This window comes from Ptychodera flava, chromosome 17 (assembly GCF_041260155.1).
Source record: "Ptychodera flava strain L36383 chromosome 17, AS_Pfla_20210202, whole genome shotgun sequence".
NCBI lineage: Eukaryota > Metazoa > Hemichordata > Enteropneusta > Ptychoderidae > Ptychodera > Ptychodera flava.
In genome coordinates, this window is record NC_091944.1 from 820735 (window position 1) to 844592 (window position 23858).

Consider the following 23858-nt stretch of genomic DNA (forward strand, 5'->3'; position numbering starts at 1 on the left):
AAAGATCAGAGGACCACAACTGGGCATAGTTATCATGGATTCTCTCCTTGAAAATATGAAAAAATACTGTTTCATCACCAACACCTTGGTTTAGCCATGCATAGCCAAAACCATATGAAGATAGTAATTGTTTAACATTGAATGCCCAGCATTTTCGATTATTTTCTGCTTCACTATATTGGTATTTATAACACTGCTGTACAAAACGATGTTCAGTCATCTTCAATATTTTAAACCAGTATTTGATGATACGAATATATCTTACACAGTAAAGTGGAGTTCTCCCAAGTTCGCCATAAATGACTGGATTCGAAGTGCTGTCATAGAGACCAAGAACATATTTACAAAATTTACGATGTATCTTTTCAATATTCTCGGCCTTGTGAAATCCCCATAATTCACTGCCATACATTAGAATTGGTAAAATTTTACAGTCAAAGATTTTCATTGAAATCTTGACATCAAGTGATTTAAATTTTGACAGTGACTGTTTTAGAGCAAAAATTGCTTTACACGCTTGTTCTGCTAAAGTTTTCTGGGCCATATACCAAAGTCCGCTGGACGAGAACATGATTCCAAGGTAGCTAAAGTACGGTACAACAGATAATTTTTCGCCTCAGAACCAATTCTCATAGTTCCTTAGGCCACCAGCTTTTCTGAAAACTACTACTTTCGTTTTACTTACATTCACTTTAAGTTTCCATTTATCTGAATATACAGATAAGTCATTTAAAAGTCTCTGTAAACCAATTGCATTGTAGCTAAACAAAATAAGGTCATCAGCAAATAACAAGTAAAATAACCGCAGAATACCTACATATACACCAGCAAACGTGTTTTCAAGTTGTTGACCCAGGTCATTCAAAAATAAGGCAAAAAGCATTGGGGATAAAATTGAACCCTGTTGAACTCCACAATAGCAATCAAATACTTGGGTAATACCATGTGGCGTGCGTACACGTGACTTAATATTTGTATACATCGATTTGAGTGTTTTAAAAAACTTGCCATGAAGACCACATTTTATCAACTTATAAAATAACAAATAATGATTGATACGGTCAAACGCCTTTTCAAAGTCTACAAACACACAATAAAGACGACTTTTCAGTGAAAAGTACCTGTTAATAATTGTATCCAAAATAAACATATTGTCAACACAACTGTAACCCTTTCGAAAACCTGCCTGGTTTTCCAACAGGGGACAATTTTTATCGATCCATGCATTTAATCTATTAGAGATAATTGAGGAAAAAACTTTCCCCAGTAATGAAAGGAGTGTTATACCTCTATAATTGTTAACGTTCTCTCTATCACCTTTCTTATGCAATGGAACTATTAAACCCAACACCCAGTCAGACGGAAAATAACCAGCACAAAATAGTTTGTTAAATAAGAGAACAAGAAGTTCTTTGAACTTCCTTGGTGAGTGTTTTAGAATTTCTGCTGGGATGCCATCATAACCTGGTGCCTTCCCATTTTTCAAATCATTTATACATTTATCAACTTCATCAAAAGTTATGTCACTGTCAAGGTCGGAACAATCTACATGATTACAAATATTTTCTTGAAAGAATGGATTAAAGTCATCAACAAACTTTTTAACATCTTCATAAAATACATCGGATATCTCACTGTCATAGCCAAAATTTAATAAACTGAAAAAATAATTATACCAATCTTCTTTTGAAATATTAAGTGATGGTCCAATTTTCTTGTTTCTGAGAAGTGACCAAAATTTCTTTGAATCAGAATTCGCAGCAGCATCCAACAGCAAATTCTTCTGTTTTTCTTCATATTCTGTCTTCATAGTGTGGAGCAAGATTTGATGATCTACTGTGTCAAAGGCAGCGCTGAGATCAAGCAACACCATTAGTGCCACCTGTTGTTTCCCCATACACTGAAATATGTCAGAAGTTACCCTGCTTAGTACAGTCTCAGTGCTATGATATTGCCTGTATGCAGATTGACACACAGGTAATGGGGCATATGCTTGCATGTGAGCTGTTAATTGGTCAACAACGACCCGTTCAACAAGCTTTGAAACAAAGCTTAAGTTACTGACTGGTCTGTAATTGGAGAGAATTGTACCAGCACCTGGCTTTTTCAACAATGGTATTACAATAGCTTCTTTCCAGCTATCAGGAAAAATGCCATTTCGAAGAGAACAATTTATCATATAGGTGATAATAGGAAGTAATTCTTCAACACACTCTTTGAGCAACCAGGTTGGAATGGGATCACTCTTACAATGATTTGATGGTGATCTTAATATGTACTTCCTTACTTCATCAGCCGTGACTGGTTTGAAAACTTCAAATTTTTGAGTAATTACTCTAGAAGTACACCTTTCTGTCGGTACATATCTTCCCATTTGACAATCAAGATCATCTCCGATTTTGTCAACTTTTTCTAGGAAATAACTGTTGAATCTATTAGCTAACTCAAAACTTGTGGCGTGATCTGGTAAAGGTGTAATACAAGGTGGTTTTAGCAATGAGTTAATGACACCGTAAAGCTTTTTATGATTACCATGACAGTCATTGACTTTGTTTCTGTAATATTCAGAGCAAGCAAAATCAAGCTCCCGCAAAAGCGATTTCTAAACTGTTTAAAAGTTTGTCTGCTGATTACGGTTTGATGCAGCCTCCACTTTCTTTCTGCACGTCTCCTCAGTGTTCTGACACGTGTAATGTGCTCATTTAGCCAGGGTAAACTCTGTTTAGTTGTTACTCGTTTCGAAACTATTGGAGCATGCTTATCTAAGAGTTTGCTTAATACACTGTTATATGTGGAAACCAACTTATCCAGATCACTACTCTGCAAAATTACTGGGTCGTAAAGAGCTGACAACTTTTTAGAATTCTTGTGTCTGTCTTCGGATATTTTTTTCTTCTCACTAAAGTCTAGAAATTTCTATTTAAATAGGCTTGTAGACGCAGCATATACATGCAGGCATATATTGTACTGCGTTAATTTATTTGTAACTCAAGTTTTGATCCTTTATATGTTGACTCGTCAACAACGATTGTATACATGGACGAGCTGCATTGTCACTGACAACTGAGTCAAATGATGGATATTTTATCAGGAACTTAGATAAGAAACTGTTATTGTTATACAAACAACAATGATGCATCCTTGCCGACTCCCTGAATCACATGATCAAATTTGTTACAAATGTTTTCCTTGATATTATATTGATTTGTGATCTCGTTTACCAAAGCTTCGTGCCTAAATTAATTGATTAAATTGTTGATGAGAGTGGTATGGGATCTTATCGGAATTAATGTAGAATAGCACAGCGTGAAGAGATTTCAATTCTTTATTTTAAGTATGGCATGATGCATTTGAATTTTCACGGTTAAGGTGATAATGGTTGCTAGACAGTAAACTTCTCGACTGCTGCTCAGTTTTGGTCTGAAATCTTAAAGCTGACATTTCTTAGCCTGTTGTATTAAAATCATAATCTCTATCTTGCTGGTGTTTACAGAAAAGCTTCATTTTTTGCAGTGACAGAATATATTTCACTTTCATGTACAAGTTACCATGGCAATTCCGTTGTAGTTCGCTTTTTACGGGAAATGGCAAGCAACAAAATATATTTGATTTCATATAATAGCGAATATTGCATCATTTTGACTGAACGACCTCGCCATTAAAAGAATGACACATGAAAAGACAAAGTCGGTACACCTTCGTCACCGTCCCAATGACGTAACACGGATATGTTGGCAAAGAGAATTATGAAGAGGAAATAAATAACAAACATGATTACAACGCTCTGAGTGACTCATTTTCAAAGCCAAGGTTGACATTTTTATTCATTATTCTTGACGTCACGTCACCATAGAAACATACAGAGTATCTGTAAAAACACAGCACGTCATCACAAAATTTTACGTTTAGAAAATATTTACGCTAATGCGACGATGAAATGGCCATCGTTCGTGTGTTAGTAGCATTCATGTAATAACTGCGACAGAAAACGATTTTTCAGTTTTGTTGGTCAGTACAAGTATAAATGGTTCAGATGATGCAAATGTTGTCTCCGGTGTCTGTAACACTAGTTATGACAAACCACGTAAATATAAAATATACATTTCATTGTTTTATATGCGTCACCGTTGAAAAGCCGGTAAAACTACAGTCTCTCTCTCTGTCTCTCTCTCTGTCTCTCTCTCTGTCTCTCTCTCTGTCTCCCCCGAAGGTTATACTCAGAATATTACTATCATTATGTAAATGTAATTGAAGTCACTGACCAATCAGCTGATTACTGATCGTGACGTAGCAATCACTTCTGCAACTGTAAAGGTACGCCAGCGGTGGAATATTAGAACAGATAAATTTCAGTTAATTATGGTTGAGCAATATCTTAAATAGCCTGAGATTATGAATATTTTAGTGGCATCGATAGAACATGGAATATATCGATATTGGTAAAGATATGGTTATAGCACTGACAACATTCCATACTGTTTTCACGAAATAATTATTGATAAGGTGATCGAGTACCATGTGATAAAAACAAAATATTATTAGATTATCCTACACCTGCATATTATCCGTGGCAGTTCGTAGAGTCTTAAAAAATGGACCGAGAAAGAAGACACATTTCGACTAGAATCAACAGCGTCATTTGTACATTTACATCATGAATGCTACAATGTTCCATTTGGTATCACATTCCGACTTTGAAAATCCTACGACACTGAAAACTAAGTGACGTCATTTTCCTAACTTTTAGACCAAATTCTTATTCCTTTTCTCATTGAATTTTTAAATCTTCCACGGCCATATTCGTACAATGTAACACGTAACAACAATGACGTCAGCACTGACATTATTCAACTCTTCAAATATAAGTCATCTCCTCGATTTAATGGTATAGTATCGAAAGTTGATGATAAAACTCTACGACGTTTAATCTCTCTGCGACTTTTATCTAAACAATAAACTCTTTGTCGTCCTCAATAAATACTATACAGGGTTACTATGAAAAAAAAGTCGACAAAGCATTTTTTCGCCGGCTTATTCATAGTTGACGAATCTACTTCCATGTTCATTTTACCGGTTTCGAAAGAAGGCCTTGCGACGTTAACTGAGTACAAAATTGAAATCTACCTCTAATGTTCTTCGGTGATCTGTCGAACATTCAATATTGTTACACGGCTCATCCAAAGTCTCTGTCGTGATTCGTCAATTTATGGCCACGTGGTATGCGTCATTTTGGCGCTAATACATGCTAAAAGCTGGATACCACTTAACATTTTGGAGATTCTTATCCAGGACCCCATGAGACAAACTCTCTGCTGAGGCAACTCACAGGTCTCCTCAGTGGAGAAACAAAAGTATATGTCCATTGTTATCCTCATAGCCAGTCTACATGTGTGTATTGTACAACAAACGTATCAGTTTAACCGTTTATAGAAATGCTGGTACTAATTTAAATTTTCAACTTATTGACCTTATTATGGACGTACCATTCATCAATTCTGTACAACAATTCTGCGCTGTTAAACGTGGCAAGACTTGGAACAGATAAACGAACCGACAGAAAACAATATTTATCTCCTTCGGTGATTCAGGAAAACACCGTGACAAAAGTCGTTAATTCTAGAGAGAGGAAAGTACGTAATATTGTATGCTGATAATGGAATTTTAAGTATAAACGTCGTGTGAAAAGTTCAAAATGTACAATGGACATGTCACTAAAGTGATGTATCGACTTCGTTCAGCAAGTTTCAAAACGAAAGTCGACTGTAATTGAGTATCTTCAAAAGAACTGTGCTTATCTTTCGCTGTTTTCTCGGGTCTCTGCAAATCAGAAGCAATTATATCGATTCTACAAGCATGTCATTCATTTTACTATTCGGAGTTCGTATATCAGCCTGGAGCGTAGTTAAGGTAAATTTCCTGCATTACGTAAACGTTGGTATTTACCAACCCCATATCAACCCGCAAAATCATGCAGTTTTTTTATAAACCTCAGATCACTCTATGAAACAAGCGGTAAACATTTCCAACGCAAACAGTCATGCATCTATAAGATTAAAGTTCAGACGCGTAGGTTAATAAGATAAAGTCATAGAATCAGAAACATTGAAAGAAGTATAAGAGAACATTCCGAATTTTTGCAGGCATCGTATTAACTATAGATTTAATATGTCTGGGAAGATATATGACGTATTGTGTTGCTAACAATATGACACTTCTTCTTCCAAACTATCCATAAAAGACCCACGTTGTTGTCAAACGGTGGTTCTATGTCGATGAAGCAGTACAGTGGACACACGTAATTGCCAACTTGACAACATATTGTCAGTCCTGGACTAGCGGCTCAATAAAGTTGGCCAATAAATGACATTAAATGTTACAAACACGACAGGAAAGGCAATTCTTGAAATTTTATCGATATTATCAGCTGTCATCAATCGTTGAAATGCAGTTGGTGCTTTGCTGGTGACATTGGTTGATCCATTGGATATTGTGGTCTGATTCCTTCTTTCCAACGGTTCCATCTCAATATTTTCCGTTCCACACTCACAGCCGACTTCTTGGTTCTGAAGGCCAACAACAAACACATTAATTATAAATATTACGAATGTCATGTGTAGCATAACTTCTTTCAATGCGCAAACTGAATATACCTGCAGGCCTAGTTTAAGAAGATGGACTACATAATGGTCAATATTTCTTCAGAACATCAGCAATGGAACATTGTAACTTTTATTGCAGGGATGGGTCGTCCCGTCTGTGGCTGCACGTATTGGACCAATGGGGGGGGGGGGGGCTGTTGCTATGAACAACATATCAAAGTTTACTTGGTTAAGTCTTGCTTTGATTCAAAACTTGGAAAGCTAAAAAACTTGTGAATTATGAACATGCATAAAATGCTGAAATTGCCTAATATTTGCTTGACGTTCATCGCCAATTTCTGGGAAGAGGCAATACCTGTCGAAAAGAAAGTCGCGCATCAGCAGAGGGAATGACCCTTCCCTTTAAAGGGATAGCATCTGTAAACCGGATGTTCCATTATTTTTGTTATTGCACGGAAATCCCAATGTATATTGAACTTCAAAGTACTCTTACGAAAATAACAGATAGTGTACACTATGCTATAATTGGCAAATAATTCCAGTGCGGACATAAATTCAGTTGTCATTTGAACAATAACATTGAGCATTGCACACATACAGGCTGTGTTTACAAGCTGAACACAAGACATAGTAGCGTGGTTTCGGAAGCAGAACAAGAAATACGTTTTACAAAGAGAATAAATAAAAATAATGAAAATTACGTCATGAGTTATAGGTAACGGAGTTTTAAGGCGAAACGTGTCAAAATTAGAAGAATATCTTACTTTATCAACTTGCTTCGTTTGTCGTTTCTTTTCTTCGACGTATTCTTTCACTTCTTCTCGTTGTTTCTTTAATTTCTTTTGGTAAATACTAATATAGTTGACGCCGGCGAATTCAACCAGAGCAGCAAAGACAAACACTAAACAGACCGCCATCCAAATGTCAATAGCCTAGTAAATGAAAATGAATGGAAAAATAGCACCATGATCAAGAAGCTTATGAATTATTCATGTTTATGTGCTCTAGCAGATCACTTGTCCAGTTTTCCGAGGCATTGATTCGTACATATTCAGTTACCAATCTCTTAAGTCTATCATCTTTTAAGCTTTTTGATTCTATAGAGAGCGGGTCTAATTTACAGCAGTGGTTGCTTGAAAATCACGTACCAACGATGTGGGAGGCATCATGGGCCAGTGGACGTACGATCACAGGATGGTGAGTTCGAGCCCAGGCATGGCCATGGTGTTGTGTCCTTGAGCAAGGCACTTTATTCCTCATTGCTTCTCCCCACCCAGGAGTGATGGGTACCTGGTAGGACAGTGGTTGTAATGTGTGCGTTTAGTTCTGCTGCGCATATTGGCTGCACATGTGAGCTGTTGTTTGCTCTCCAGGGAGTTGAGTGGTATCATATTCGGTCCAGTGACCAGGGGTAATAATAATTGTAAAGCGCCTTGAGCACATGTACTTGTGCGCTATATATATTATTATGTGTTTTTCTAGACAACGCAGTCACTGAATCGAATATATACTCTGTGATTTAAAAGTGCTAAAGACTGACCACAAGTTTGCAAAAAATAGTTTCTAGAAAACTGCTGTCCTGAAGCGTGCATTCTCAGTATTAAACAATCGATTTGGCATAATATCGGTGCTGATATTGCATTTGTCAAAATCAACTAAACGATTACATTCAACATTTAATTTAGAATTGACAGTGCGTACAAATGGCATACACAATTTATGTGGGTGCATTGTCCTTACTGACAAATATTCAAGTAGCTTTTCAACAAATATATCGGATATAAATATTGAAATACAATGCTATCCAGAATGCATGAATCAGTGACTCGTAAAAGTCTGATAAGTGACCTTTCATATTTTAGCACATTCCACGGTTCAGTAGTCAAATCCATGTTTGATTTAACCCGTGTATCAGTAACTAGACTGCTGTAACCTGTATTCTTGTTTTGCTGCCGATAAATTCATAGAATTCTTCCAATTTTTTTCCTCTTTCCCTCTATCTGTCACAGCGCAATAAAAATGTTATCAGTATGTCTTCAGCTTAGTTCGTTCCGTCTCCGTGTTGCCGTGTGTGTATTTTTGTTTGTTTGTCTGTCTGTCTGTGTGTTCACGGGCCTATCTGACCATTCTTGTCCGACTGAGTACAATGCATGTTTCAGCCAAAACCTTTGTCGGATTTGCTCAATTATTTGAATTTTCATATTGGATAGCAAATTTACGGTAATTCTACCGTATGGTGTAAATCGTCAACGGTATGTAACAGAATGAAAGATGGGGTCATTATTACAGTCTGTGAACGAATACCACACAATTTTGTCTGATACTTGTCGACAGCTTCAAAAGTGAAACGCTATCATAATTCTTGTGCACTTTGATTGGCAGGTCTTTTGAAAACTTGATTGCCTATTCCTAATATCAAACACGTCGTATTGTTGATTGTTGGCCGGTGTAATGGCACTTTAACTGAAAAAATAGGAATTTTAGCTGATGTAGACACGCCAAAAGATGACTGACGTCACTAACGTGATTCCCACTGAGACTAATTTATCTTTTTTTTTTACTTTACAGAATGTTTGACAACCTTTAAGCATAAATACATTCGACGGGAATGGTAGATGTCACGGCATTACTGTATATCTACCTTGGGATAGGAGACTTTTGGCAGTTGAGATCTTATTCCAGCGTCGAGTGTTGTCAAAGTCAATATGGTGGTTACTCCAAGAGCGACTCTAGCGGGCGCTGCTTCGTAGCTGATCCAGAAAGAAACCCAAGAAAGGACGACGAGAATAATGCTGGGTAGGTAAGCCTGTAGAATGTAGTATCCGACTTCACGCTCCAAATAGAATTCGGCTTCAATACAACTAAAGGTGCCTTTGATGAGAAAGCACAAAAAAAGATCAAATGAAATGTTACAGTATTCACTTTTTATACTATCCAGCAATTTAACTTTATCGGTTTTTTATCAGACTTTTCACTTTCTATTAAGCTTATGACTCCAGGCACTTTACTGATAGCTGCATTCAACTTCCGAGCAAGTGAACTTTCGGTACTTGACATGCACATTCATCTCAGGTATTTAAATCATTTGCAAACCAAGGCGGCTCGAGGTGATTAACCATTTAAGGTCGTCGCGTCTGTCTCAAATACCTATGTCACGTGCCTCGCAGTGTTCGGCGCCTTTGGGAAATAATTGATCTGAGCTGAGAGACTGACTATCGTCTGATGACAAGTCAGAATTTCTAAATACCATGAGTATGGTACGAACCAGTGAACAATGATAACGTCACAATGATAAATTATTCACATAGCAGACATTTCCATCCACAAAATAGCCTCAATAAAATAATAAACATCAAAGATATAGCATGCAACAGTTTCTTGTCTGTCTTATTCAGGGTTAACAACATCGACTTTGATCAAGTCTACTGTTCTGCCTTCGAATTGTTGGATTGTCGCCATGAAATTAAAATACAGAATTAAGAAATAAGCTTTTAATATATCTCTGAAATTTTACATTTCGCAGTTTACCTGTGCTGTACACTTTAGTACAATTCTTCGTTAATATTCCTGTGATCCCGAACTGTGGCAGTTTAAGGTCATCGTCCTTTTGTATTGGTTTATCTCGTTTCCATTCAAACTTCAAGTCTTTTGTTGTGTAACCGTCTGCACGGAAACGAAAGGAAAATTAGTTCAGTTAAATACAGGGAAGTATGTTTGTTTACTTTGAGATTGATTTATCGCGATGCAAATGACAGACGGAGCTACACATCACGATGATATGGTTGGCAAAATGGCTGAAATGATTACTGACATGATGGTCTACACCTGTGGTGGCGTCTGTCAGATGGATTTTTGTTTTTTACGCTCCACCAAAGTCGTCGAAGTTAAAATCAGCACGTGAAAATACTGACACCTGTCACAGCTATAGCCCCCACAGCTATAGCCCCCACATCTATGTGTATGATATCCAAACCACCAGCACAGCTATAGCCCCCACAGCTATGTGTATAATACCAAAACCACCAGCACAGCTATAGCCCCCACAGCTATAGCCCCCACAGCTGTGTGTATGATACCAAACCCCCAGCACAGCTATAGCCCCACAGCTGTGTATGCATTGTTACAAGTATAAGATTTCCATGTCAAGTTACGCAGTAAACCTATAGCATGATGATGATGATATCTTTCACTCTGATTAATCAGCCTTATCATGACCTGTAACGTATCGAAGTAAATTTATTCACTGGTTGTTTGCTGTAATACATTTCACAATTTCTTGACTGATGATCTGATATAATTTAACAACAGAGCTGATGAATATAATATGTTATGACGTAATAGATTTGTCTTTTACAAAAATCGAGAAACAATACATTGTGTAAGAGAGAAAGTCTCCATCTTTAAAGTTTAAAGCTCTCTTCCATCGAAACATAAATCAACCAAAGAATCCAAATTTAATTGCATTTCGGATCAACATAACACTACTGAATTACACTATTCATTCCTTTGGTAAGGTACAGTTTTTACAGAAATCAGACAATTTCTTCTTTTAAGTCACAGAAGGAAATGTTGTACTGGTCGGTTTTGTCTGAGCAGCCTGTAACTTTTATGTGCAGCAAAGTCTGAAGGTAGCAAATTTTGGATTGATAGTATATCATGATACGATAAATGAAATATTCATTTTACTCACAACTTTCCAATTTGATTCGGCATGTCTGACTGTCCATAGGGAAACTATGCAGTGACATATAACAGGATAGCTTTAAACTGTACCTGTTAACGGAGAAGGAACGGAAAAAAACAATGAAATGACGAGTTTGAGTGACAGTGTCTTGATAATAATAATGTATATTCGAAACAGTACCTAAATTCTTTTCGAGTTCGGATCAGATTAATAAATTATTAACTTCTTAACATCTTGCTGGCTTGTGTATAAGTTTTGGAATATAGTATACTATGAACAGATTCATTCACTATGTATTGACAATTTCAGACTTGAAAAATTGGCATACCACAATGACAGATACTTATGAAGTTGTGTCTTAATCTGTACAGTCTTTAACCCTGAAAATCATGGTATATTTAATATAAGGTCATATCAAATGACACTCATGTTTACGGTAACCAGACTACAGAAAAACCTGCCGACCCTACACATTGTTTTCGTGTTTTCAAAACATCTCGAGGAAATTCTCTAACTTTTACCTTCGTTTATGGGTCTGCAAATAGAAATGAAAATAAAAATATCCATCGACCTACCTACCCTAATTTTCGGACGCATGTTACGGGAAACGCGATTATTTTATTTCTTTGGCCTGAGCGTTTTGCAAATTCGGTTTCATCGTCAATATTTAGGTAGGTAGTCGCCTAAAATGTCATAAAGTCAACAAATATAGCATGAAAAATTGTGCTTTTGGACTAAATATTATTAAATTTATGAGCATATCAGACGCTTTTAATAAAATATGGATCTCATCATTTAAGGGAGAAATTTCTGTAAGCTACATAATTAGCATAATTGAATCTCCAATCAGTGTGTCATCAGTTTTAATGACGTCACACCTGCCAAGACTCAAGAGGAAAGGGTTTTGAGATGAAAATCACAGAGATACCTGGTACTGTAGAGTAGCTGTCCATCAGAATGGATTCTTGCCATTTGATTTTCGACTGTCACTGTGTGTAAATGACCGTCTTTTTCGTTTGGAAAAAATGCATCTGGCGTCCAAATTCGATGAATTTCATGCAAGAAGATCGGTTCTGTGTCGTTATGACGAAGTCTGTTATCGATCCAATGTTGGCGCATAAATATGGAAACACTGTAGTCCTGCAAAGCAATCAGTTAATCTTTATATTTTTATCGATGATAAATGGTGACATACGAATATAATTAGGTTGTGATTCAGCATATATGAGTGCAGCGTGTTTTCTCAATTCTACTTCATTGCAACTACGTGAGACAAGGTATATGTACATCAGCAAAATAGATTATTTTCTTAATTGAGTATTACGACGAAATCAAGCCGAGTGTCACATGATGGTGAACATGTCAAATGTTGATGTCGCCTTTCTTCGAGTAATGCTACAAACAATTTCATGTGCAATATTTCACAGAAAGCATTATTTCAATGACTAAAAAACTTGAAAACAAAACATCATTCTCATAATAGGAAATTTTAACACGGTTATCGATTTAAATGTCCTTTTAACAGATGGATTTTCTCAAAATATTATCCCCTTTCCAAACATTTACCATCCAGTGATTTCGAAATTGCCTGGAAAATCATTTCAACCGAATCTATCAGAGCAGATATTTTTTTCCACAGAGACGTGAAAGTAAACGAAGCGACGTAAAGGTAATTATTGTTTGGATATTGCTTAATTTTAGTTTCGTCAGGAGATACAGATAATTTGAAAGAATATAAACAAACAAGTAAAGACTAATTTTTCACGATAGCATCAATTTATTAATCCTCACGTATTATTACGTTATCGTAATTGGCTGAGAATACAAAGTGATCTACATTGACTGAAGTGCCTTGTCGTGTGCACTGATATTACGTGTTATAACACGCCTCATGCTCATCAAGTTCCGGGTCGCGATTCGCCAGAATACGTCACGTGACGAGATAAAAGATACGTCTAGTCCCCACTGAATCGACAAAAGTGACATCAGAGGGTATTTTTTTAAAACTATTTCCCTAGGGAAATAGTTTCGACCAAATTTGGAAAAGTGCCCGGTCACGTGACCGTAGTGTCGTCTGCAACTTTCATATATGGCGGGTGACTAGAATGTGATGTGCGCCCGGATTGAGCGACGAGCCTCTCTCTAAAACAGAAAGACATTCAATTCCAACAACGTAGGAACTTGAGCAGCTCATCGACGAAAAAGATTCGAGTGCAACCAAGGATGTTGATAGTAAACACCTATTGCCTGGTCGTGAGAGCTATAGCGCCCGTCTATTACCCCGAGAGGCTATGTGTTACCAGAAACTCACCGCTATTCCCCGAGGCCGTAGGCCGAGGGGTATTAGCGATGTGTTTCTGGTAACACACGGCCACGAGGGGTAATAGACGAGCGCTATAGCCCGAATAAAGACCAGGCTATAGGTGTTTTATAACACACCACATGCTCATGTTGTATTGTTATATAATTTTTAATGTGTTTTAATATTTTGCACCGCAACAATCCATTGTGACAAGTTTACTGGGCGATGTCTCCACAGCGGTTTCAGTTATACGTGGTACCACTTTCTTTTAAAAATATTCTAAGCATACCTAGCGACATCCTTAGTTGCACTTTAATCTTTTCCGTCGATGTGCTGTTCAAGTTCCTACGCTGTTGGAATGTTGGAAAATGTTGGAAAATCTGTTTTAGAGAATGTGTCGTTACCTATCCCGGACGCACATCACGTTCCACTCACCCGCCATTGTTGCAAAGCTGCAGACCACACTACGGTCACGTGACTGGGCACTTTTCCAAATTTGGGCAAAACTATTTCCCTAGGGAAATAGCTTTTCAAAAAATACCCTCTGACGTCACTTTTGTCGATCCGATGGGGACTAGACGTATCTATTTTCTCGTCACGTGACGTATTCTGGCGAATCGCGACACGGAATGAGCATGTGGCGTGTTATAGATACGCTTATAATATACTTTTGGAAGAAAGTGGTACTATTTACTACTGTACCACTGTGGATTGTTGCGGTGCAAAATATGAAAACACATCAAAAACTATAACATATTACAGCATGAGCGTGCGGTGTGTTATAAAACACCAATGACCTGGTCTTTATTTGGGCTATAGCGCCCGTTTATTACCCCTAGGCTCATGGCCGTATGCTACTAGGAAAAACATCGCTATACCCCTCGGCCTACGGCCTCGGGGAATAGCGATGTGTTTCTGGTAACACACGGCCCCTCGGAGTAATAGACGGGCGCTATAGCCCTCATGACCAGGTAATAGGTGTATACTATTCCACGCAAAAATTTGGAAACAAAGTGTTGGGTGTAAAAAATTTAATAACACATGATAACACGATTTGTTGCCCGCCCAAGGGATGGTGCTCGTGACGGTAATATTGGTGATGCCCGAGCCGAAGGCGATCTTGCCTGTGCTATCATGACTTATTTTTTAAATATTATACATTTAATATTCACTGAGTAATTAGCATATGTTTGTTTAGAGATTCGGGTATGTGACCTGAGAGTTAATGGCAAAGTTTCAGAGGTAAATTAATGACAGCGCCTGAGGGTCTGAAAAAACTAATTATATTTAGGAACTAATTGATTATCATGGAGAGTAATTGATGTTAATGACGTTTTAGAGCTACTTGCGCTCATTACAATCGTATGCTAAATTCGTCACGTTTCAAGCTAATGAAAGTTGAATGTCCTTGATTGAATTCTGTCTCAAAATCAATGTATTTCTTGCATCTCGAATAGTAACAAGTCATTGTCTCAATGGCATTCACGTAACTTTGTTGCTATAGCGACGACATCGCACGACCTACATCATCATTTATACTCGTTCGATATCAAAGCTTGAAGCGTTGAAAGTGTAATCATGTAAAGACACTGCAGGTGATATTTTCAGGGATCACTTCTGTGACAAGGATTAAGGTTTAATCCCGATTAAGGAAGATTCTGCTGAGTATACCACTGAGGATAATACCATCAGGAAATCCTCCGCTGTCATCAGAGTCAGGTCGAGAAGAGCCGGGTCGCCTCTATCATCCATCACACCATTTGCAACGCTCAGATAGTATTGCTGATAGGATAACACTCGTTAAATATCAACATACCATACGTAAAGGTCGTCATACGCAACGTCATCTATTTATACGTACCGATGTTCTCAAATCATTCGTCGTCGTCAAAGGATCATGCTATAGATACACGTCAAATCGTATATTAAAGTCATCGAACTGTATGCCGACGCCTTTTCAGTCAATTTCAGGCCGATGTGACAGAAAATATTAGCCATCTCATGAATTAAACGCCTTGATAATTTGCCAATGAATCTTCCATGCATCCTGGCAATTTAACCAACAAATAATTCTGTTCTGCTTTGGAACGGTATGCGATTGTAGAGGTCAAAGTGTGCATCAAGACCCAAAGTGGCTTGGTGGTACAAGATGTAGCATGGCCTGACTGAGCTGCTTAATTAGGCCACCATTTCCCACAATACCTTGATGACGAAGTCAACTTGACCTGAACATTTTGACATTTCATGATTCAATCCATGCGTTGATATCACACACACACACACACACACACAGAATAGCGAGTGTCAAATTTACAAGTCTTCTCTTATGTACACGGTGATGCGTCATTCCGAATGTCAGAACAATTTTGCCGAAGTAATCCTTTCCACAATTTAGAAGTATCAAGAAGTTGTGTTTTTTTTGTGATACCGTTGCTAAGTGTGTTTTACTCTTCTTGTAAATCGGATAATTTTCTAAAAACAGTAAGGGGACATATTGATCCAAAATGCATATATGCTTTTAAGTAACCTTATCTCTGGTATGATGTGTTATCAGTAAGTACAATCATCTGGTCATGATTGACGGTATCAATGACGGCGTTCTTCCTTCATAACAGCTGAGATAATGTAAGTGGCGAACAGATGATGACGTCAGCGCGGTTTCCATGGCGATTGACTCATATTGCTGCAACTACTGACAAACAACGATACTAGGACCGGACAGCGATTGATGGCGTAAAGGCAAAGTTTGGAGCAATTTTTGAAACGTATTTTTACATTGAATAATTTTCAACAATATGATCACATTGTTAATATCAAAATGATTCTGACCTCTACCAATAGGACACCACATTCTAAATCAAAATTAGAATATTGATCGGAAACATTTCTGAATATATTTTTAATTTCTTACCATTGTTGTTTCTGTAATCGAATCAAAACTATTGATGAAAATATCACAGGCGACCTCTACTGGCGGCCCTGGAAGGAAAACGCTGACATGGTGTTGGTTTTTGTTGCAAATAGTTGGTTATGTTCATTTAATGTAATAGTCAATACTTTGATACTACAATGTCTTGATCTACAAATAAAATTATACTACAAACTGAGCGAATCGTGCAAGTGAGATTTCCATGGAAACCAACAGGCGACATTTTCTATAGTTACCAATACGGATGACAATATATTCCTCACAGTCAAATCACTTTATATATGTAAATATCCGGTAAACAACATACGGCATATATTTTCGCAATAAGATTTAATTTCAGTCGTTTTCAAAATTTACAAAGTGTGATAGTTAAACGTAACTTACCCTTGGACATTGGCCGGAAACGCTTGTCATAGCGAGTTGGACTCAAAAGATAATTTAACATGTGTGAGGTCTGGTCTCTCTCTGTAAAGTTGCCTGTGGTATTGTCGAATTGCCTGTAAGCAGATCAAATGCAATAGAAATGGTTAATGGTTTCACGTCTACAGATAAAGCGTATTGATTTTCGTTCACTGTGAATGTCAACAGAAGAATCGTTTGTCTGTCACAGTGACATGTTCAGTAAATTCTACTTGCACATTCAACGATGTAATTTGAAATGTTCCTGCGTCGATGGGCAGGCTCCAACTTATATACTACCAATACGTCTGAAATTTTCACGAAGAGAAAGCAAACAAGGGAGGCGACAGAATGATTGATATATTCATCCAGTTCTTCATTTTTTACAACTTAGAATATAACTATGACAACGACATGTCCCATTTTCATCACAATGTTCTAAAAATAATTTTGCTCTAATCAGACTACCAATCATAATTTCAACAAACTTGAAGTAAACTTTATAACATGAACTCGACATGATTATTGACAAACTTTATAAAACATGTAAATTTGAAGACGAGCTCCATGAGGTTAATTAAGGTAGAATACACCTCGGGGACAGATATTTGGACTCTCGGTTTTTACAATTCTTTTTTCGATTACCACTTATGGGGCCTTACGTTTGAGCTCATGAAGTATCTAAAGTTTTCACTGATTTATTTTGGATAAATCGAAAATTTAATTTTTCATTATAGAGTGAGGACAGGGATAGCGCCCATTTAGAATTTAAAGTGTCGGTAAATATTAGATTACCTTTGTACTGTGACCCCTTTGATTTCGAAAGGGAATCATTTAAAGTTTCCATACCAATATTTGAGCAAAAAGTTCAAGTCTTTTGATGTTGAAGTGCGTACTACCTAAACTACATCTAGACTTGAAGAACACTTCATTGCATTTGCTGCACTAAATAATTGATCACGTGTTAGTGTGCTGACATAACCCTGGTAATGTGTGTTTGCCCTAAGCTGACAGCAAAACCATACGGTCATATAAAATGAGCACAAGACTTCAGACTCAATAGGTTTTTTTCTCTCACTAATTAACGCAACCAGTTTTAAAATTAATTTGCCTGTTACATCATTATAATTAAGGGACAAAGATGGTACGCTACGATCAATGCTTAAAAAGGAACCACCAAACTCCGATCAATTCTCCTAACAGAAACCACAGTGCTATGACTAATTCTCCTTACAGAAACTGAACAACCATGGTAAGATCAATTCTGCGAGAGGAAACCACAGTGCAATGACCAATTCTCCTCGCAAAAACTGCAATGTTATAACTAATTCTTCTGACAGAAGCCACCATGATATGATCAATTCTCCTAACAGAACCCAAAGTGCTGTGACCAATTCTCCTCACAGAAACCATCATGATATGACAAAGTCTCCCGGAGGAAACCATGATGTTTTGATCAATTCTTACCAAGCTTCCAGGCACCAAAACTGATTAAGCATGGAGGGGTCTGCATGGAGGCCTGCGCATATTGAACAACAAAAAAGCTGACATATGACACCTTTGAGAATCAGTATACACACGCAAAATGTGTTCTATTTGACCATTGTGCTTCTCACAAAATAACGGTAAATTTATTGATGGCGGGGAAAAGTTGCTTTGTCAGAATTTTTATCGGAAACAATTATCAGTGAAATTTCTCCCGAGATCGAGCACCATTACATCATAATTTATTAACTTGACTGAACAAAAACTCTATCACGATAGCTTTCAGTGGAAAGCGATAGAAATATATCGATTTGTTCTTGGCAATGGCGTTATCCATTTGAGAAGAACCACCAGCTGTTTCTTAATTTATAGTTTCCGTTGGGATTAGTATAGCATGCGCATTTTGAACAACAGTTGGGTATCAAATAACGGCAGCTTTAAGTGACGTCAGTCTGACTGTGAATGTCAAAACCAACGAATTTTAAAATTTAAAATGTCCAAAACTGAGAAGCTACTTGTTTTACAAAACGGTGAATTCAAAAGAAGAAATGTTAAGGTACGTTTTGCTGACATTTAATCCACTGATTTTGTTATATTTGTAGACACATAAATTCAGAACTAAAAGTGACATGCGAATTGATTAATCATCGAGGCCGTCTGCCTTGTTAAATCCGTCTAGCTTGATATTAACTGTGGATAAAAATGATGTACATAAATCAAAATGATGTGAAGCATTGTTTATAGGTGGAGTCAAGTTTGATAAAGCAAAATTGTGGGGGAAGAGATGGTCTAAAGGTTGTCATTACGATTGATTGGTTCAACAGCAAGGAGATACGATATTTGTCAAACGTTATCTTAACAATAAATACGGGGCGTTTACAACATCAACGAATGAAACGGGATGCTGACAATTTTCATAATGGAATTGTTAAAAGGTTGAGAATCAGTATTGCTATAGAATTGCTATATGTAAGTCATACATCAGTCAGAGACTGTTGCCATATTATCATCGTAAAGCAAAGAAATAAAACTTGTGGAGAAAACGTTATTGCGGTATCAATGACTACGTTCAACTCAATTGACAAGGTAATATCTTCTTGCGCCACAGTCACCGGTACACACGCAATTTGCATTTCTGCAGGGCCACTTGAGTACGGACACAGGCTAGGCGATTCTGCGGGTGAGGGGGTGCTACTCCGACGCGCGCATCACGCATTTCTGCAGGGTTAAATCACGCGATTCTTGAAGGTTATGAAGAAACGTCCTCACGCTACTTGTTTTACTAAATTCATGCTTATAACAAGCCACTTTCTCTCTCAAGTTCATAGCTATCCGGGATGCGAAGTGAGCCTCTAACTTTGTATGCAGTATGTGATTCGTCCCTGTTTCAGTTACCCTTCCTAAATAACGATGAATTTAAATCAATAATACGCCATGATGGGACGATAAAACACAATGAGAGTTTTAAGAATCGTCGAATGCTGTAAACTGTGTAACAGTATGATGACTATTAGCATCCGAGTAAGACATATCTATAAACAGTACTTTACCAAATTCCTCCATTGAAACAGCTTTTTGGGAGACGGGAACATTAAATTATCCATTCGATAGAAAGAAGCGTTTAATTTACAGTAAATATAGATACTAGCCACTATTCATTTATTGATCGGCGATATATGTAGATATGCAAATTGTCATTGGAATTGAATCGTTGCCTATTAAGCGTCACTATGAATAATTTTAACCTTTGGATGTGTGTTTGTGTATAGGAACCTAAGTATGTTGCACAAGGAACTGATTGGTTATTGCTGGGTGGATTATTCACATCGATTTAAATCAAAGACAATACAGTGACGTGGCGGAGACACCCTCTACTGTCTATGTTTAAACCAACTTTGTGATTACGTTATCTCTAACAAATTAACCGGAATGGGACTTGTAAAACCTTTTTAATTTTTCAAAATACTTCGATAATGTCATACGTTTATTTTATGCATTTTCAAAAACAATAAACAATCCCAATTCGGCTAAATTCGGCTAGTGTTATCTTACAGAAATGAAAATGTAATAATGGTTGAAAACAAAAGCAAATAAAAAATGAATGAACTCAGTTTCGGTTGGTCATACGAGTTTGACTGTAAGTAGCTATCTGAACCAGATATTGGGTAATGAGGTCGGGAGCAGGTGGCCGTTTGTCGATGTCAGAAGGATAAATTATCTCCTGCCGCCACGGTAAATAGTTCCATATTCATTCTTCGATGTATTTATTTCGTGCTTGACGCAAAAATTGCTAAATACCGGGAAATGATCAGTTTATCATTACCAGTTGACATCTGAATATTTAAGAGTTAATTCATGTGAAGAACATGCCGGGTATACAAAGCGAAGAAATTATACGATGACATAGCTTATCACGATTGTCACACGACTGAAATCTGTTTTTATGATTAGCAAAACATCATTTCGTAGATTTAGACGCTACTGTAGTGTTGTACGCCATACATTTATGACACAAAGTTACAGTAATTTGTCACAAAGTCGTTTTCCTTTCTTCAGGGAATTCTTTCCATGTGACCTACTTCTATTTCAGGGTTTACATTAATTTCAAATCATATTTAACACATCAAGCAGGAAAATGAAATATATAAAAAGACTTTAATAGTTGAACAACACTGCATGAGCTAATATTGACTCGATATGAAATAAAACGAATCAATAGTGAGGTATTATGACGTTAACAAATCGTAAAAGTAAATTTGACAATTTTTGACGAATAATTCAGGATAAAACGTTTAAACGCCTGTTTAAGGATTGTATAATTGTTTTACAACTTTGTTAATTCTGGTTGTTATAGATCTATGTCACGTGAACGAAAATACTGCAACGATCATTTACATTTATTACAACATAACATGAAAATTGATGACTGTTTTTGGAAGTCGTCGGTCATTTGACCAAACGTTACGGACTGAAGATAGCATGGACTTCATGAATACTCTGTTTCTGAAACATTAATGTCTGTGTGTGGAAATTTGAATGTTTCACATCACTCAGAAAATTCGACTTGTGGTTAACTATACGACCTTGAATACGAAAATGTCGAACAAACTTGTCTAATTTTCCCTTACTCGAAACTAACCAAAATCTCAACTGAGGTAGTATGTCGAATTAAACGATATGAAACAACTGTCGTAGGAATCACTGTTCCAATCGTCCAATCATTCTGATTCGTTTATACCAGACAATAATTGAAGTAATGCATCGCTATTATTTAACTTTCACTGGCTTCAAGGCTCGACAAATTACGATTAGTTAATTATTTTCGATGTTTTGTCATGTTTTACACGTCAACAAAAGGTTGAAACCAATCTTAGCATGACATTGTAAAATAAAAACGATGTTAAAATGATTTCATAATGTTTTGGATCAGGTCGTCTGTCCCTTATCAAGCAGTATAAAGTTCACTTACAAGGCCAGCTTTACTTTCGCCGTTTTTCTCTTACGTGAATGTGTATCTATTCTCTGCAGCTACTTGTCTGCCAGTATATACTTTATGTTCTCGCCATTTTGATTTCCCGATTTCTGTCGAATCAGCGATCACATCATTCAGAATGAATGCCATCTGTTTTATATTCATTTTTATTTTTCCTCTTATAAATTTATGCAATCAAAACGAAGGTGATAAAACACAGACGCCTCAGGACAGCGCCATCCCATGTGAGTCTTATTCATTTTTTATTGATATTATTTATTTTTAATTTTATCTCTCTCAAGAGGGTCGATTTCGAATCTCTCATTGCTATTCTATTATCGCAGGCAAAAGCCACACACATGAAAACCATTCCGCCGTCTAAATTATCGTTCAAACATGAAACTAGAAGAAAGACAGCATATGAAATATGTTCTCCTTCCAATATTTATTTGTCGCGCGTACAGAAATACAGCCGCGCCTTATGACAATTCAGATTTCAGTAAAAATGAAGATTAGCATGATTTGTCCAGACAAACCTTTAAAAACAAACAAAAAGGGATTTTCTAGGAGGCCTCGAGCTATGCACGCCATCCATAACCCTTACGACACCCTAGGTTACTAGTTAATAATAAATAACCCTGCCTGCATTTACTGCTTTCCTTCTTCATTTCCCATAATGACGATACTGGAACTCAGGGAAAACCCAGGCAAGCAAAGGTCATAGACATGCCGTCCAAGAAATCAGCTAGTGATATCACGTGACACTTTCAATGACCGATAACGGAAAGGTTAATTGACATTGTCTTTCCATGCAAGATGATTTCAATTGATATTGAAGTTACAGATTTGTCTACTTTGATAAGGACTGAAATGTATCCAGTTCATATATTCTTTACGAATATCTAGACTTCGTAAAGCTGTCACAACTAAATCCATGCTTTCCCGGCTTTCTTTGAACGTTTTTATGTTGCTCAGAGCAAAACGGTGTAAAGGGAGCGGTTCTGCTCAAACATACACTTTTCTTCATTATGTCACAAAATTCAGAGTTTAAAGCGCTGTCGAAAGAAGATCAAAAGTTTTCGAGAGTTTTTTGAAAGGTTTTTGTGTTGCCCACAGCGGTCACGACTTATAACTGAACCGTTCTGCTTAAAGATGCATTTTTCTTCATTACATCACGATATGCGAGGTTACATGATATGCAAGGTTTCATGTTGTTTAATTTGACTCCGTAACAAATTCCAAGAACTCTGAATTTTCAGCATTTATTTAACGCGTTAAAGAGGACAGCTGGTACAACATGAACCTGAAATATCTGATTTACCAGATTTAATTGGTATTCACTTATTTTGAAGTTCTTCATCTTGTGAGAATGTCACCCCTGTATGTGACCTCAAAAAAATTGCGAGAAGAGAAACGATGATGTTACAATGTACGGTAGAACGCGCATCGGGGACAGATATTCGGACTCCGAATTTCCACAATTCTTTTCTAAACTACACTTTTGGGGGCTAATTTTAAAGCTCTTGGAAAAAGAAGACATTTCACCATCTTAGTTTTTCGAAAATCCCAAATTTAATTTTCCAATAGAGTTATCATGGGGATGGCGGCCATTTTGAATTTCAAATATCTCAAAAATGTTGGGTAATTTGTTTCTCTAGTTCAAAACTTTGCACGGTGACCCCTGATATTTAGTCTTTAATTGGTTAAAGAAAGGCTGAGGGGTTTCACTGAGGAAAGTTTAAGCACAAGTTTAAGTCTTTCACTTTCGAGGCGCACACGACCTTAACTAAGCAAGTTTGTTAAAATATATTTACGTAGTTGTCTGTTCGCATCGCTGATACAAAAAAATACGACATGGTCGATCTCCTATGATGGAATACTGAAACCAGCTTGATGGTGATAACTTGTGATTGCGTTTAAAAAGAACCTTCAAAAGAATTTTCAATCCAAAAAAATATTCTTTTTTGAAAACGGATACTATCTCAAGT

The 23858-nt window shown here is 37.0% G+C and overlaps 1 protein-coding gene across 2 annotated transcripts in view; it reads right to left on the bottom strand.

Annotated features, from left to right (window-relative positions):
• Nucleotides 1-3793: 3793 nt before the first annotated feature.
• LOC139115093 (glycine receptor subunit alpha-2-like) overlaps nt 3794-23858 on the bottom strand; it is a 28487-nt gene continuing 8422 nt past the window's right edge. Inside the window, exons 1-9 of one of the 2 annotated variants that reach the window (XM_070676986.1) lie at nt 23192-23211; nt 16899-17011; nt 16497-16564; nt 12212-12423; nt 11290-11372; nt 10128-10262; nt 9241-9470; nt 7364-7531; nt 3794-6563 (exon numbers count right to left, since the gene is read on the bottom strand). In XM_070676986.1, the coding sequence (XP_070533087.1) occupies nt 6333-6563; nt 7364-7531; nt 9241-9470; nt 10128-10262; nt 11290-11372; nt 12212-12423; nt 16497-16564; nt 16899-16959 (1188 nt within the window). In that variant the 5' untranslated portion in view covers nt 16960-17011; nt 23192-23211 and the 3' untranslated portion in view covers nt 3794-6332. Of the gene's footprint in view, nt 6564-7363; nt 7532-9240; nt 9471-10127; nt 10263-11289; nt 11373-12211; nt 12424-16496; nt 16565-16898; nt 17012-23191; nt 23212-23858 lie in introns of those variants that run through there. The other variant, XM_070676985.1, reaches the window with a different exon arrangement.